The sequence below is a fragment of the Natator depressus genome, chromosome 1, assembly GCF_965152275.1.
Source record: "Natator depressus isolate rNatDep1 chromosome 1, rNatDep2.hap1, whole genome shotgun sequence".
Classification (NCBI taxonomy): domain Eukaryota; kingdom Metazoa; phylum Chordata; order Testudines; family Cheloniidae; genus Natator; species Natator depressus.
This window is the reverse complement of record NC_134234.1, coordinates 10,828,826-10,846,787: the sequence shown is the minus strand read 5'-3', so window position 1 is coordinate 10,846,787 and position 17,962 is coordinate 10,828,826. Positions and strand designations below refer to the sequence as shown.

General features: G+C 44.5%; 1 protein-coding gene across 1 annotated transcript in view; it reads left to right on the top strand.

Moving 5' to 3' along the window:
• LOC141981067 (disintegrin and metalloproteinase domain-containing protein 26A-like) overlaps positions 1 to 17,962 on the top strand; it is a 147,662-nt gene that overhangs the window by 40,871 nt on the left and 88,829 nt on the right. Inside the window, 3 exon segments of the mRNA XM_074942872.1 lie at positions 4,674 to 4,843; positions 12,965 to 13,067; positions 14,915 to 15,072. Coding sequence (XP_074798973.1) covers positions 4,674 to 4,843; positions 12,965 to 13,067; positions 14,915 to 15,072 — 431 coding nt within the window.

Below are 17,962 nucleotides of genomic sequence, written 5' to 3'. Positions count from 1 at the left end.
CCTCTCTTTTCCCCTTGGGTGACTTGTCTTCTTTTGGCAGGGTATGCCTAGTTTGCCAGGCTTCAAACATTGCCTCTCTTGTCCAGAAACTATACCAGTAAGGTACAGGCACTCCAAGTGTGTTCTTTGCTTCGGGGATTCCCACATCTCCTAGAAGTGTTCCTTCTGTTTGGCCTACAAATGCAGGGAGATAAAGCTCAGACTGCCAGATCAGGAAACCCCCTGTATATATGGCCCTTAACAGATTCAGTGCCACGTCTACCACAGAGCATGCTTCCCCTAAGAAAAGGAAGTTTTTGGAGCATGCTGGGAAGATTCCCAAAAAGAGAAATGTGGACTCTATCTCTAAGGAGCAGATACAAAAAAGATCCCTGTCGAGGTCCTCTATCTCTGAGGGTACCGTTGAAGCCAATGACTCCTCCTCTGGTACTGGCGGGTGTCCATAGCCTTAGAAATTCAAGGGTATGAAGCACAGCTCCAGTAGGGTACCTGTATCTTCCACCAGTAAGGAGCGTAAGCACAGGTCCCCTTGAGCTTGGCAGTGCCATTGGCACTGAAGCACTGGTCTCAGCCATATGTGCCCTCATGTGCCTTAACCCAGCCATAGATACTGACACAAGCAGCTTAGTCAGAGGTGCCCTGTACAAGTGGTATCCTCAGTGCTGCACAAGCACTGGCACCTGACATCTACAACATCTGCATCATTGTTAGTTCTGTAGGGTACGGCTTCGATACCAGGGTCTTTTCCGGTAATGCAGCACTTCCGATACTCGAGGGACCTCTTGGTGTCGGATGAACCAGAGTCTGTTTTGTTGTTAGGTACCGAGCATCTCTTGGTACTGAGACCTCAGCCTCTGAGTGGGCATTCCGTGGCACAAGACTCTCCTCAATCCTCATTGGCTGCCCCCCTCACCCCCCGGGAGGATGTGGAGGAAAAGGCTTACCAATCAGTCTCGTCGATTTCTGTGAGGGGTTCTCCTACGTACCCCTTTGGGAATCTGCCTTTGTGCAGGGAGGACCTGGTGGGTCACCAAAATGGTGGAACCAACCTTGTGTACCACCCATGCTTGCTTATGAACCTGCACAGTGGCCATTTTGGGACCTGTGGGCTGCCTATCAGCAACAATTTAACAGACCACTAATACCATCCTTCAAGGAAACCAGCATTTCACATCCTTCCTCTACCCATCTATGAGAGGAGGAGACATCTGAAGAGCAGGAGGCTAGGGCAGGGGAGGAAGTCACAACTGAGACTCCCATTTCATCATTGTCACTGGATGAGGTGCGTAAGCTTCCACATGTTCCATGGCTGGACTTCAGACAGTTTCAGGACCTCATTAGAAGGGTAGCCAATACCCTGCAGATCACTCTAGAGAGGCCAAAGATTTGTAGCACAAGCTGCTAGATATTTAGAAGTCAGCAACACTTTCCAGAGTGGCACTACCTATTAATGAGAGTCTCCTGGATCTGGCTAAGATGCTATGGCAGACACTGGCTACTATTCCACCAATGTGCAGAAGGGTGGATAAGAAATATTATGTGCCCCTTAAGGATTCTGGCTTTTTTATTTTCCCATCCCCCATCTAACTCCCTAGTGGTGGATGTGGTGAAGGAACAGGGTAATTATCTGCCTATCTTCTTTGACAGGGACCAAAAGTGACTGGATCTCTTCGGACAAAAGTCTCACTCGTCCACAACCCTTCAGTTCCAGATCATGAACTATGAGGCAATCATGCCCAAATACAATGTTATTAATTTACAGCAAGCTCATGGCCTTTACTGAACAGCTACCACATGACTGTCGGGAGCAATTCCAGGCCATAGTTGCTGAGGGGCAGGTACTGTCACAGCAGCTCTCCAATTATCCTACTCTGCTGCCAGATCCATCTCCATGATGGTAGCTGTATGCAGGGCATCATGGCTCCAGCTTTGGGGTTTCCGAGAGAGGTCCTCTGTGTTCTGTTCTGAACTTCCCCTTTGATGGTTATAAGCTTTTCCTGGAAACCAGAAATGATTCCCTGAACATGCTGAAGGACTCTAGGGCTACCCTACTTTCCTTGGGCATTTATATACCTATGAGCAAGGAATGTTTTAGTAGGTTACAGACTGCCCAGAGATAAAGCCCTGCTCAGTTCTCAGAGTATCATAGACATGCAGAACACCTCAGAAAGAGACCCACATTTCAGAGGAATAGGGCTGCTCAGCTGCCCTCCACAATCACCCAGGTGTCATTTAAACAGCAGTTTTGATGGGTTGGTTGCAGGTTCTGATTTTACAGTTGCATCCTTTAGCCCATTTCCTTCTCTTTGGGGATCGCCCTGTCCATTTCTACCAGGCTTGGGAGTGGATTGCCACAGACAAATGGATTTTGGAGGTCGTAACATTGGCTTACACTATCCATTTTTGGCACACTCTCCTTTCCATGCCCCTTCCTAGTCCCTCTTCAGGGACCCCATCATGAGCTTCTCCCAAGACTAGATGTCGACCTGCTCCTCTGAATAGAAGCAGTAGAACCACTCCCTTCCCCTTTCCAAGGTAGTGGGTTCTACTCAGAGTACTTTCTAGTACTAAAGAAAGACAGAGGTTGGAGACTGATCTTAGATCTAAGCCAAACAAGTCTGTGAAACATCAAAAGTTCAGGATGGTGACTCTGGGAACTATAATTCCTTCACTAAAGGAAGGGGATTGGTTTTCATCCCTTGACCTACAAGTTGTCTACTCCCACATAATTATACCACTATTGTTCATGAAATATTACGATTCACCATAGGCCAAGATCATTTCCAGTACAGAGTGCTCCCCAATGGCCTATTCTCAGCCGGAAGGGTGTTATCAAGAGTTCTAGTGGTAGTGGTGGCTTATCTTCGTCAGGAAGCGAATCTTGTCTTCCCATACTTTGATGACTGTCTACTTAATGGCTGTTCTTTTGAGGCAATGTTATTGTCCACCCCAGATGGCCCTTGCTCAGTTGCAGGAGTTGGGCCTAAAACTGAATGAAAAGAAATCCATGCTAGTACCGGTACGAAGGATACAGTAGATAGGGGCATATGTGGACTCAGTGACAGTCAGAGCATTCCTCTCTTTAGACAAATTTGTGATCCTGTCAGCACCAGTAGGGACAATTCAGGGAAGTCCTTGAAACACAGTAAGGAACTGTCTTCAATTCCTTTGCCATTTGGTAGCTTGCACCTTTGTGACCTATCATGCAAGTCTATGCCTGCTGCTTCCAAGGTTGAGAACTGCCTGTTCTCCAACTCAGGACTCCTTGGACAGACAGGGAACATTCCCCTTGCATGTCAAGAACTCTCTAAACTGGTGGAAGGAGCAACTCCACATCTGTGCAGGCATCCCTTTCTGTTGCCCAACCCCATCAGTGACTCTAAGCTCTGACCCATCCCTGTCAGGATGAGGAGCCCACCTTGACACCCTCATGGTTCAGGGCAGAGGGATAGTCCATAAAACCAGCCTCCGCATAAAGGACAGATCATGCAGTGGCCCAAGTGGCTGCTGGCAGGAGGCAACAGATAAAGGGGCTGCTATGCTATGCCTAGCCATAAGGGGACACAGCGACCTGTGTCTGGTCTGGAGATCTCCAACTTCCAGTCATCAGATACCTGAAAAGGCTTCTGAATTTAAAATCTCCATTTAAAAATAAAGGGAGTAAAGAAACAGCCCTCACTGCATGCCCACTCTCTCCTGGGCTCCCATTGCTATCCAGCACTGTGCTAAGTGTCTGGGAAGATGGGAGTTCTCCTGCCCTGTCCTTAAGTTTCCACTGATCCCCTGCCATGTGAAGGGATCTGGATGATGATAATGAACAGGCTTTGCTGATCTGCCCCCTCTGCTTTTTTGCCCTTTAGGGGTGGGGAGGGGTTGAGTGGGAGACAAAGGCCCTAGATGGTTTTTGGTGTTGTTTTCAGGTCTGTCCATTCTTCCTTGCTGAAAAGACCCTATAAATATCAATGGGGAGCAGAAGAGCCATCATAAATAGTTTTTAAAATAATGTTTTTTTCCCTAAATGTCAGAACATACTTTGGAAATCTGCTAGGTTTTCTTTTTTTAATATCAATTTTGAGTGTCCCTTTAAAACGTTTGACTTCATAGTAGTACAGTTAATACATAGGTCTTCTATCAAGCCTCATTTAGTTCAGCGTTCTGCCAACATATTGTTGGATTGTTCTCTGCAATATAATTTAAAGTCATTAATAGTAACCCCCCTACTCAGTTCCAGGAAGCAGCATTCATGAGGCCCCCGGAGCTGTGCATGAGAGTGGTGATGATGATCATGTTAATGCACGAGACAGAAAGTAGAAGTGACTGTCACCAGAACAGAGAAATTGGCTGTACACAAACTACAGCCATTTGCACACACATAAAAAAACAAATGAAAAAATATATATTTTCTGCTAAATTCTTTCAGCTTTAGTCGTCATGAGTGTTGTTTGTAACTATAATATGTAAACATTTTTCCAGACAGAAATAAGATTTTTCAGATCAGCAACAGTATCCCTTTAACGTTATGGTTTTATTCTGAACTGCAGTGCAGCTTCTGTGGCTGAAAAGGTGAACAGGAACACAGATTGGGGAATGACACCAGCAATGTGGATTATGTGAAAGATCATAGATTCAAAGCGTTACATGTAGATGTCTTTTTTTAATATTTATGTTTTTAGATGTACCGTCCATTTGGCCTTCATGTTGTTCTTATTGGATTAGAGTTTTGGACAGAAAGGGATCTCATTACAATTACTCACAATTTGGGTGACAGTCTTGGATTTTATTCAGCCTATGTTGGAAGGTTCCTTATGGGCCGTGTACGTTTCGACCACACAGAATTAATTTTGTAAGGTTCTTTTATTTTAATCTTTAAAAAATATGGTAATACTGTTCTTTATACTTATTACTGTCAATATCAAATTCAGACCTTAAAGATATTTTGCAAGATTTTGTTTGGAAACTACACAAAGTACCCCGCCCAAAATGCTTCCATTATTCTCCTGCATAGCCCAACTGGCCATTGCAGCATTAGGTTTTCCTTTGGGTTCTGTAGCCTAAGAGGCATAAGCAACTTGATAGTCTCCACCTACCTGGGAAAATCCTCAGTTCATTCATAAAGACTAACAGATTTATTTGGGCAGAAGCCTTCGTGGGTAAAAAATCCCACTTCAGATGCATGGATTTTCACTTCATGCATCTGAAGAAGTGGGTTTTTTTACCCACGAAAACTTATGCCCAAATAAATCTGTTAGTCTTTAAGGAGCCACCGGACTCCTCATTGTTTATGTGGATATCGACTAACATGGCTACCTCTCTGATACTCAATTAATTCTATTTCCTATGTAACAGCACACATGGCTTCCAGACCTCCTGACCCCCACTAGACAAAGCAAATGAGAAACACTGTTCAAATTCTAAATGTTTGGCCAGTCATACAGTTTCTTATTCAGTTTGGTTTTTGTAATTGATTTTTGGGGCAGATTTGCTCAGGCTTTAGCTCTACGCACTCTGCTTTATTCATTATTCAGGAACCGGGGCCCCAGTGTGCTAGGAACTGTTCAAACATTCATAGATTATAAATCCAGAAGTGACCATTTGATCATCTTGTTTAGCCTGCACAACACAGCTCAGAGGACTTGCCTGAATTAATTCCTGTTTGAACTGAGCATATCTTTTAGAAAAACACCCAATCTTTGGTAAAGTTAACTACCCTCACTGTAAAATATGTGCCTTATTTCTAGTCTACATTTGTCTAGCCTCAACTTCCAGCCATTGGATCTTGTTACAGCTTTGTCTGCTAGACTGAAGAGCCCTCTATTATCAGATTCCAGTTCCTCATGTAGGTATGCACAGACCTTGATCAAGTCACCCTTTAACCTTCTCTTTGATAACCTAGACAGATTAAGCTCCTTGAGTATTTCATTATAAGGCATATTTCCATTCCTTTAATTATTCTCATGGTCCTTGTCTGAATCCTCTCCCGTTTTCAACAACCTTCTTGAATTGTGGACACCAGACTTGGACAAAATATTCCAGTAGCTGTTGCCCCAGTACAAAATACAGGGCTGATATAACCTCTCTCCTCTACTCAATATCCCCCTGTTTATATATGCAAGGATCATATTAGTCCTTTTGGCCACATGTTGCACTGGAAGCTCACGTTCAGCTGATTATCAATCATGACACCCATGTAACATATAATATAAAAAACCAGTCCTTGAGCTTACTATCTAAACATATGCGGAGACAACAGGTAGAAATATACAAAGAAACAGACGAGAGGAAAAGTGTACAGTGAATTATTTGGTTAAATCTGTGTATTTGAGACAATAAGCAGTGGACATCACAGGCCCACTGTATAGTGTGCAATTGGAGACAAGCCTGATGAAAGGCAGGATAGAAGTGCCCTCAGTGCCTCAGCCTCACCTCAGTCCCCGGAAAAATCATGGAGCAGGTCCTCAAGGAATCAATCCTGAAGCACTTACACGAGAGTAAAGTGATCAGGAACAGTCAGCATGGATTCACCAAGGGAAGGTCATGCCTGACTAATCTAATCGCCTTCTATGATGAGATTACTGATTCTGTGGATGAAGGGAAAGCAGTGGATGTATTGTTTCTTGACTTTAGCAAAGCTTTTGACACGGTCTCCCACAGTATTCTTGTCAGCAAGTTAAAGAAGTATGGGCTGGATGAATGTACTATAAGGTGGGTAGAAAGTTGGCTAGATTGTCGGGCTCAACGGGTAGTGATCAATGGCTCCATGTCTAGTTGGCAGCCGGTGTCAAGTGGAGTGCCCCAGGGGTCGGTCCTGGGGCCGGTTTTGTTCAATATCTTCATAAATGATCTGGAGGATGGTGTGGATTGCACTCTTAGCAAATTTGCGGATGATACTAAACTGGGAGGAGTGGTAGATATGTTGGAGGGCAGAGATAGGATACAGAGGGACCTAGACAAATTGGAGGATTGGGCCAAAAGAAACCTGATGAGGTTCAATAAGGATAAGTGCAGGGTCCTGCACTTAGGACGGAAGAACGCAATGCGCAGCTACAGACTAGGGACCGAATGGCTAGGCAGCAGTTCTGCGGAAAAGGACCTAGGGGTTACAGTGGACGAGAAGCTGGATATAAGTCAGCAGTGTGCCCTTGTTGCCAAGAAGGCCAATGGCATTTGGGGATGTATAAGTAGGGGCATAGCGAGCAGATCGAGGGACGTGATCGTTCCCCTCTATTCGACATTGGTGAGGCCTCATCTGGAGTACTGTGTCCAGTTTTGGGCCCTGCACTACAAGAAGGATGTGGATAAATTGGAGAGAGTCCAGCGAAGGGCAACAAAAATGATTAGGGGTTTGGAACACATGACTTCTGAGGAGAGGCTGAGGGAACTGGGATTGTTTAGTCTGCAGAAGAGAAGAATGAGGGGGGATTTGATAGCTGCTTTCAACTACCTGAGAGGTGGTTCCAAAGAGGATGGTTCTAGACTATTCTCAGTGGTAGAAGATGACAGGACAAGGAGTAATGGTCTCAGGTTGCAGTGGGGGAGGTTTAGGTTGGATATTAGGAAAAACTTTTTCACTAGGAGGGTGGTGAAACACTGGAATGCGTTACCTAGGGAGGTGGTAGAATCTCCTTCCTTAGAAGTTTTTAAGGTCAGGCTTGACAAAGCCCTGGCTGGGATGATTTAATTGGGGATTGGTCCTGCTTTGAGCAGGGGGTTGGACTAGATGACCTCCTGAGGTCCCTTCCAACCCTGATATTCTATGATTCTATGATTCTATGATTCAGTGCTTAACTCTTTTTCAGCCCTGTCAAGAAAAAAATGTCGGCCCGTTTTTGGCTAGAGAGCAGTAACATCAGCTGCTTCAAGGGCATCAACAACATTTTCATTCATGTCAGCAACTCCAGAAGCAACGAAGAGCTCAAAGGGCCCATGTCAGGGCTGGTGGTTCAACAGCACTTCTGGTTTCAGGAAGGGAGTCATAATCTCCCTCCTCCTGAACAGCAGCAAAAGAAGAGCAAAGGTTCTCTCTCCAGTAACACTTCTCAGGGCAGCCCCTTGTAACTTTCTATTTCAGCATCCATGGCTTCACTAACAGTCCTGGTGAGGCCTAATCCAGTGACCCAGCCATCACAAAAGTTCAGCTTTAGAGGTCATCACGTATCTTGTCATTAGACTCTGTTTCAGCACTCTCAATCCAGCAATAGATGTTTAGTTCTTCAGACCCTGCCTCAGCTACTATAGCTGACTGCCCCCATGAAGCCCTTTTGGGTGCTAGGGCTTTGCCCCAGATGATGGTAAATCAGCCTTTTTCTCTTTCCCTTATGTTTCTGTCTAGTACAGGATATATATGAACTCTGATGTGGAGGAATATGAAGAAAAGACTCAGGAAAGATTCCTTGATCATAAGGAAAGAATTTAATATTATCCATACACAGCTGGGGCCCTCTGCAGAGTCAAAGACAAAACAAGAAAACAAAGAGGGATAGATGACTAAGTATCAATCAAGCCTTGTTATCAAAATATTATTTTAACAGCTGTTCCAGGCTGGTGGACTTTAAGGACAACTCTGAGGACAGAGTCCACTTTTGGTCCTTCATAGAGGACCAAAGGGCAAGGAGGGCAAGAAGATTCCTCCATGCTGTAGTGGATGTAGAAGATATGGCATCCAGAAACCTGGCCACTGGTACAGTCACGAGGAGGAATTCTTAGCTACAGTCTTTGTGTTTTCCCAGGGATATCCAGAATATGATACAGGATCTTCCCAATGAATCTCTTCATTGGGAAAATGAATGAGTTCCTATGCTTGTTAAATAATTCAATATCGACTTTTCACTTTCTGGGGATTTACACTCTGGCCACAAGGAGAAAACAGCAGAGACAAGCCGATAAGCCAAGGCCACCCCCTCCTCAAGTGTTCTACCACCAGCATCCAGTTGAGCCTCTGAGAAAACATCAGAGAATTCAGAGTCCTTGCTTCAAAGCCCCCTCTACCACCATAACCTCTACCCAAATCCCAGCCACCTGCAAAGGGCTACTTTTGACATCTTGATTGAGACCCATTGAGACTTCATTTAGTTAATGAGCAGCCTGATCACTTGGATTACTTGCAGACCAAGAACTATGGGGCTAATGTGCCTCTCAGTATTAGACTATATGACCTTGTGCACTTATGTAATGCTGTGTGAAAGCCTTCATCCACAATGCCTGCAGACCTAGGTCTGGTGAGAGTACTCACCAGATAGAGATTTCATCAACTCCAGAGTGAGTGTTCCCACCAAAATCGTCACCTCCCCCATCTGGTGGTCAGACCCAAAGAGAGTGAGAATGAGCATTCCCTTCAAAACTTTCATCCCTACTGCCACCATTATAACAGACATTTCTCTTTGGGGTTGGGGTGTCCACCTGAAAAGCCACACTGCTCAAGGTACCTGCACTCCATGAGAGACCTGAGAGCAGTCTGCCTGGCTTGCACAGCCTTTCTCCCAATTATACATTCAGTCCATATCTAAGTGGTGTTGGACAATATTTAGTTGGTGTTGGTCCTGCTTTGAGCAGGGGATTGGACTAGATGACCTCCTGAGGTCCAACCCTAATATTCTATGATTCTATGAATATCACCAGGACCTTTTACATAAACAAACAGTACAGAACAATATCTCATTCTGTTTACCTGGAAGCAGTCAGGCTTTGGAACTGGTGCTTCAGAATCTGCATCACCGTACAAACTGCATACCTCCCACCAGAAAACCTGAGCAGGCATTTCTCTGCAGACCATGAGTGAGAGATTCACGACTCTGCCCTGAGCAAAATATTCACTCTGTGAGGTGCACCTCAATTTGATATCTTTGTGTCCCAAACTAACAGAATACTTCCCTGTTTTTCTCCAGAGGAGCTATGGGCCACAACTCCCAGGGCAGCACTCTCCTGCTGTGATGGAGAAACAATCTCAGATATGCCTTTCCTCCCATTCCTCTGCTACAACAGGTTCTGAGAAAGATCCATCATGACATAGCTAGAGTCATTCTCCTAGCACCCATTTGAACTAGGCAGTTTTGATTCCTAGAGCTCCTGAAAATATCATCCTGTCCCTCAATCATGATCCACCCCTTTCCAGACCTCCTAACTCAGGAGGGGGATAGAATCAGACACCTTAATCAGACTCACTCTGTCTCACAGCCTGGTGTTCGGATGGGCATTGGAAATAGAATGCTCCTCTTCTGCAGCCATTCAGGCTGTCCATACCAAAAGTAGGGAACTAGTACCTGCTACCTAGCTAAATTGAGATGTTTCTCTGCCTGGATGTAGCATAATCATCCGTCTCCAGGTACTTCAGGTATTCTGGTCATTTTGGATTGTATCTGGTCTCTAAAAAACTTAGCCCTTTCCATTAGCTCATTGTAGGTCCATCTCACAGCAATTAGTGCCTTCCTTCCTCCAGTAGACAGGCATTCTATTTTCATTCACCTAAGTACCTTTCCTTCAATGGTCAAATCTACACCTCAATGGGACCTCACTCTCGGCCTTTGAACCCTCACCAGACCACCATTTCAACCCTTGGTGAAGCCTTCCATGTCCTACCTATCCTGAAAAGTTGTGTTTTTAGTTGTTACCACTTTGGCCAGGAGAGTAAGTGAGTTGGGAGAACTCATGGCCGACCCCCATTATATGGGTTTTCACAGGGAAAAGGTATCCTATTGCATAGATTCTAAGTTCCTTCCTATGGTTATTTCTGAATCCCATGTCAACCAAAGCATCCTTTTACGTATCTTTTTTTTCTGAAACCCCATGCTTCTGCCAAAGAGAAAAGACTTCTTGCCCTGAATGTCAGACATGCCCTAGTTAGTACGGAGTCAGGGCACGCTCCACAAGAGCACAAGCTGCCTCTGTAGCATCTCTGCAGGAAATTCCAATACTAGACATATGCATGGTGGCCAGCTGGAGCTCCATCCACACGCTTGCTAGATATGAGGTGCTGAATGAGGCTTCTGCTGCAGATGGGGCAATGGAAAATGAAGTACTGCAAGCATCTTTGCTGCTGGCTTCCTCGCACTCCAATCAACGTTGCTTTTCAACCACTCATGTGTAGAATACACTTAGGGACCAGCACTAGAAGAAAAAATGGTTACTCATCTGTAGCTGGAGGTTCTTCAAGATGTGTGGTCGTATCTTTAATCCACTTCCTGCCCTCCGTACCCTCTGCTTTAAATTCTGTTGGGTTCTCAGTAAGAACAGGAACTGGAAAGACATCAGCCCACACTGCTTCTTATGCAGTTGCTCGGAAGCACGAGTTGGTGTCCTGTGCACGTGTGGGCCAATGGACACTGCTTGTTAGAATTTCCAGACTCAGGCACAGGGTGTGCGTGCAATACCCCATCTGTGGAATACTGATAAAGACCACACATCTTAAAGAACTTCCAGTTACAGGTCAGAAAATGGAGGTTACATATTTTTTAAATTTTCTAGTTAGTTTTGTTGTCCAGTTATTAACCAACCACCTGAAAGGAATTTAACAAGTGCTATTAATTATAGATTCAGATTTGGAGCTGCAGCATGGGTGAGGACCTAGGAGAGGGTACCAAAAGATTTCATATTTCTGATTTGTCAAGGTGCTGTTTGTTAACAGAGAGATTTGGGCATCGAGCTCTTGGAGTTAGGAATCCGTGTTTGGAGAGACAGAAAACAAATTAAGCTGGTGAAACTTTGGATTTCATCCCCTCGGTTGTTTTTACATACTCTTTCACAACACCCTTCATTCTAGCTCAGTGGTTCTCAAACTAGGGCCGCCGCTTGTTCAGGGAAAGCCCCTGGTGGGCCGGGCCGGTTTGTTTACCTGCCGCATCCGCAGGTTCGGCCAATCGCGGCTCCCACTGGCCACGATTCGCCACTCCAGGCCAATGGGGGCTACAGGAAGGGCGGCCAGCACATCCCTCGGCCCGCACTGCTTCCCGCAGCCTCCATTGGCCTGGAGCAGCGAACTGCAGCCAGTGGGAGCTGCGATTGGCCAAACCTGCAGACGTGGCAGGTAAACAAACCGGCCTGGCCCACCAGGGGCTTTCCCTGAACAAGCGGTGGCCCTAGTTTGAGAACCACTGTTCTAGCTCTCCAAGACCCATATTCAACAAAGCACTTAAGCATATGCCTAACCTTTAAGCATGTGGCTAAATCCCATTGAAGTCATTGGGACTACACATGGGCTTAAGTACTGTGCTAAATTGGAACCTGAAAGTGCAGGCAGTCATAGTAGGAATACTCAGAGCCCACCAATAGCCCTATCATTTCAAGCTCAGGTACCAGAATTTCTAGGATTAAATCATCTTTAGATATCCTGTAGCAAAGTGAAATCAGCAGCTGGAAACAAATAGGTATTTTATAACTTCGTATAAAAGGTCACAAGCTGGGTGTATCTGTATACTTTTACCAAACACTGCAAAGTAGACTTCACCTCATTGGGTGATGATGGGCCTGTCTAAGCTGCCATGTTTATGTAAATATGTTCGTTACCCCTTTTGCTGTACTACTGTAAACCAGTTAACCAGTAGGGAAGATAATTTGGGACAGAACATCAGATGATATTTTGTACAGTTCCATTAAAGACAATTTACACCAGCTGAGGATCTGGCCCTAGGTATGTAAGAATGGGACAACTGAATTCTTATATGTGTATTTGTCCTCATATAACATAAGTGACTTATCTTTCAACATGATCACTGCTTTCAGCAGAAGACACTTCAGCAAAGATGTTTACAGTTGGTTCTGATGGGGGAGACTTTAGCTAGTAAGTAACTCTGGATTGGTGCACATTTATGTTATGAGAAGACGTATTTACAAGTAAGAACAAATTGTTTTCTTATAGATCTAAATACAGATCTGATATATCACTCTTTTACATAGACTGTATTTATTTACAGCTATAGAGAACAGTTTAATATCAATTGAACGTTTTGTATCTTTACTGTATTTTGTATTATAGGGGCGGAAGATATCCAGGGGGTCTTGGATTTTCATATGGAGACAATCTGTGTACTAGAACTCCCTCAGTAGCTGTTGTCAAAGTATGTGAAGTATAGTCCACAGTATGTACTCTTCAGAAATTGATATTTTAAATAATGTAAATATTTTCTCCAGTAACATTATGCTAATAATTGATTGTTTTGTAGCATTTAAGCCTAGAACTATTAGATCATCTAGACTGACTTCCTGTATATCACAAGGCATTACATTTCACCCAGTTATCCCTAGATAAAGCCCAATGACTTTAGTCAGACCAAAGCCTTCCCCACCAATATGCCATCTGCAAACTTTATCAGCCAAGATATCATATCATCATTGTGAGGGGGTTTAGCAGGTCCTGAGCACCCTGCTGGAGTCCTTGTGGTCCTGCCACCCTCCATCCCAGAAAGGAGTAGGGAAAGTGAGTCCTCTAAGTGGCCTAGAGAGGCTGCTGGGAAGCAGCCAACCGAGGCCCAGCCAGCCCATATAAAAGGAGTTGCAGTACCAGAGTGAGTCAATTGCTGTCTGGAGCCAAAGGAGCAAGGATGGTGCTCCTGGCTCGCTTAAGGAACTGCAGGACCAGGGACAGAGCTCTTGCTGGCAGGGACTTGGGGAGCAAGAAGGAGCTCCTGGCTGGCTGCTGGGTCTTAAGCAAGACTTCAGCCCTGGTTAAGGGGGAAGGAAGGGTATTGGGGGACAGCGGGGAAGTGCCCCAGGGAAATGCTGCAGTTAGTACAGAGATGCAGCAGGCAGCTGCTCCTTATATGGTCCCTGGGTCAGGACCCACAGTAGTGGGCAGGCCCAGGTTCCCCCAACGGCCACATGCGGAGTGGCCTACTCCTCAAAGAGGGAGTCAAACCAGGCTCTGAGGGAAGATTGAAGACCCCGAAGAGGGTCAGTAATTTTGGAACTGTGATACACTCTGAACTGAAAGTGACCCAGCTGGAAACATATTTCCCCAGCTGATACACCCAGAGCTTAGAGTTTTTGTTATAATAGCTTCCTAGGCGACACTGTGCCACTTGATAATTTTTACAATTAAATATCCAGGCACTGTCCAAAGTGAGGATAAATTAAACCATATTTTCTGCCTTAGTCCTTACTCTCACCAGTATAAACTCAGGAATCCCATAGGTCTGTGTCCTGTGCAATTAAATAGTATAAAAAAGATTGTGGACTTCCTACAACCAAGATATGGAAGCAATAGGTACAAGTTATTTACCTACTCTTATCTTATCTGAAGTTGTTATCAGTGATCCATTATGACTAAGTTCTTCCTCCTAATCTTCCAAACAAGGGGTCTCCACTTTCCCTCTCCCCCATGACCTAGTCTTTACCTTCACATGGATGGTGAAAAATTGGAAGTGGTTCAGATGAGGCATAAGAATGATTCATTTTGAAAACCTGCTTTAAGGGAAGAGACATAAAAAGTTCAATCTATTTATTTTATCAAAAAGAGGAATCTGAAGCTGGATGAATTTGGATGAGAAATGAGGCACAATTAATGTAATTAACCATAAGAATAGCTTGATAAGTGTTATGATTGATTTTTCATCACATGGAGTCTTTAAATCAGGAATTGATATCCTGATAAAAGAAATGCTTTAGCATCACCAGAAGTTCTAGATTTGATGTCGGAATTATTGGGTAAAATTCTATGGCTTGAGGACCTTGGCAGAGCTAGACATGTCACTTGTGAGTGGTTCATTTCCCCCCTCTTAAAAGCATCTGAGAAGGCAGTGTGAAAAAATTATTATTCCTTCAATCTGAAAGTTCTCTTCTGGGGTTCTGCAGTGTTCTAGATTTATGTTTGCAAATGAAATTATCCAGTGTGTCCATGCAATCACATAACTCTTTAAATTTGGCTTTATATGTTCATATGTAATTCAGAGCTCCTTCTTATTTTTGTGTTTTGTTTAATTGTATACAGGCAAGAGGTAAAACAACGCTCTATGATGCAACCATTGTTGCACATGAGATGGGCCATTCTCTTGGCTTCCCTCATGATGATGAAAAGAAAAATATAGCTCGAGGTTGTGTTTGCAAATGCCCCAGAAAAGGAAAATGTATCATGTGGTCATATAGCCCGTGAGTAATACTTGGTTTTTACAATTTTGTAATACAACAATTATGTCTTTTGATAAGGTCATTTTAAAGGAATCCACTAAGGTTTTTCTCTCAGATGGTGGGAGAATCTGACTACACCCAGTTATTTACACTGGGTGGCTCTAGCACTGGCCTCAATTCCTTAAGTTTTGCAAGGAGTACCTGCCCTTTGAGTCTTGAGTCTCCTTGAGTCTCTGTGGATGGGGGAATCAAAAGGAAAGTTAAATGCCCCAATGCACCCGAGAGTTTCCCCTTCCCGGGACCTCTCATGGGTGGAAAGAAGGTCCACAGTGCTGCCAAAAATACAGCACCTGTGTAATGGGTTTTGAGAAATCTCTCTGGCTGGGCTGCTGAATCAGGCTTCCTCTGTCCAGTTTACCATGGGAGTTTGCCGCACTGCCCATAGGGTCAGGGAGAACGTCTCCTGGATGGGAGTTCCCCCTGTGGCTCTAGGAGTCTCTCCAGCAGCCTTCTACTTTGGGCAATCTTGCTCCTCCTCCCTCCAGATGATTGCAGTTTCCTCTCTTTAAAAGACCTCCTCCCTACCAAGACCAGAGGGGTGGGGCTATCTGTTCCCCCACCACCTCTCTGGCACCTTCCTCATCAATGGGGTCTATATACCCTATCATAGTCATCTTGGAGAATAGGTATTTTTTAATGGGTTTGTTGCCCCTGGTGCACATGAGACAGGATGGTCCTTCATCTACATTGCATATTATATATGAAGCACAGAATGGTAGTTGAAAAAGTTCTCATGTTCAGTCACTAACTCCTCTACCTTTCCTTTTGACATGGCTATTACGCTTCCTTCCTTTGAAGAATCAATTAAATTCAGGAGTCTTTTCTGACTTGTTTGTGTGATATTTTCCCCTTGTTTTTTTCTATTTTTTCTATTATTCCACATTTGACTTGATATCAATTGCTTTGTGGATTAGGTTTTGAATTCAGGTTGGAACTCAGGAATGGCAAGTGATTATGGGCCCTGCTCTCCTTATAGTGGCCCAAGGAAACTACAATACATACAAGGTGATCTTCCTGAAAACACACTCCTGGCCACTATGGATGTAGAAGCCCTCTACACCAATATTCCACACAAAGATGGACTACAGGCCGTCAGGAACAGTATCCCCGATAATGTCACGGCAAACCTGGTGGCTGAACTTTGTGACTTTGTCCTCACCCATAACTATTTCACATTTGGGGACAATGTATACCTTCAAATCAGCGGCATTGCCATGGGTACCCGCATGGCCCCACAGTATGCCAACTTTTTTACGGCTGACTTAGAACAACGCTTCCTCAGCTCTCGTCCCCTAATGCCCCTACTCTACTTGCGCTACATTGATGACATCTTCATCATCTGGACCCATGGAAAAGAAGCCCTTGAGGAATTCCACCATGATTTCAACAATTTCCATCCCACCATCAACCTCAGCCTGGACCAGTCCACACAAGAGATCCACTTCCTGGACACTATGGTGCTAATAAGCGATGGTCACATAAACACCACCCTATACTGGAAATCTACTGACGGCTATGCTTACCTATATGCCTCCAGCTTTCGTCCAGACCACACCACACGATCCATTGTCTACAGCCAAGCTCTATGATACAACCGCATTTGCTCCAACCCCTCAGACAGAGACAAACACCTACAAGATCTCTATCAAGCATTCTTACAACTACAATACCCACCTGCTGAAGTGAAGAAACAGATTGACAGAGCCAGAAGAGTACCCAGAAGTCACCTACTACAGGACAGGCCCAACAAAGAAAATAACAGAACGCCACTAGCCATCACCGTCAGCCCCCAAGTAAAACCTCTCCAACGCATCATCAAGGATCTACAACCTATCCTGAAGGATAACCCATCACTCTCACAGATCTTGGGAGACAGGGCAGTCCTTGCTTCCAGACAGCCCCACAACCTGAAGCAAATACTCACCAGCAACCACACACCACACAACAGAACCACTAACCCAAGAACCTATCCTTGCAACAAAGCCCGTTGCCAACTGTGTCCACATATCTATTCAGGGGACACCATCAGAGGGCCTAATCACATCAGCCACACTATCAGAGGCTCGTTCATCTGCACATCTACCAATGTGATATATGCCATCGTGTGCCAGCAATGCCCCTCTGCCATGTACATTGGTCAAACTGGACAGTCTCTACGTAAAAGAATAAATGGACACAAATCAGACGTCAAGAATTATAACATTCAAAAACCAGTTGGAGAACACTTCAATCTCTCTGGTCACTCGATTACAGACCTAAAAGTGGCAATACTTCAACAAAAAAACTTTAAAAACGGACTCCAAAGAGAGACTGCTGAATTTGGAATTAATTTGCAAACTGGATACAATTAACTCAGGCTTGAATAGAGACTGGGAGTGGATGGGTCATTACACAAAGTAAAACTATTTCCCCATGTTTACCCCTCCCCCACCCCCCACTGTTCCTCAGACGTTCTTGTCAACTACTGGAAATGGCCCACCTTGATTATCACTACAAAATGTTACTCCCCCCTCCCCCGGCTCTCCTGCTGGTAACAGCTCACCTTAAGTGATCACTCTGGTTACAGTGTGCATGGTAACACCCATTGTTTCATGTTCTGTTTGTATATAAATCTCCCCACTGTATTTTCAACTGAATGCATCCGATGAAGTGAGCTGTAGCTCACGAAAGCTTATGCTCAAATAAATTTGTTAGTCTCTAAGGTGCCACAAGTACTCCTTTTCTTTTTGCAAATACAGACTAACACAGCTGCTACTCTGAAACCTTGCAGGAATGGTTCTCCTTGAAGTGATTGCAGATGTATACATTCCATTGTGGCTGTATGTGTCACCAGTGCACAAGAGTTGAAGAT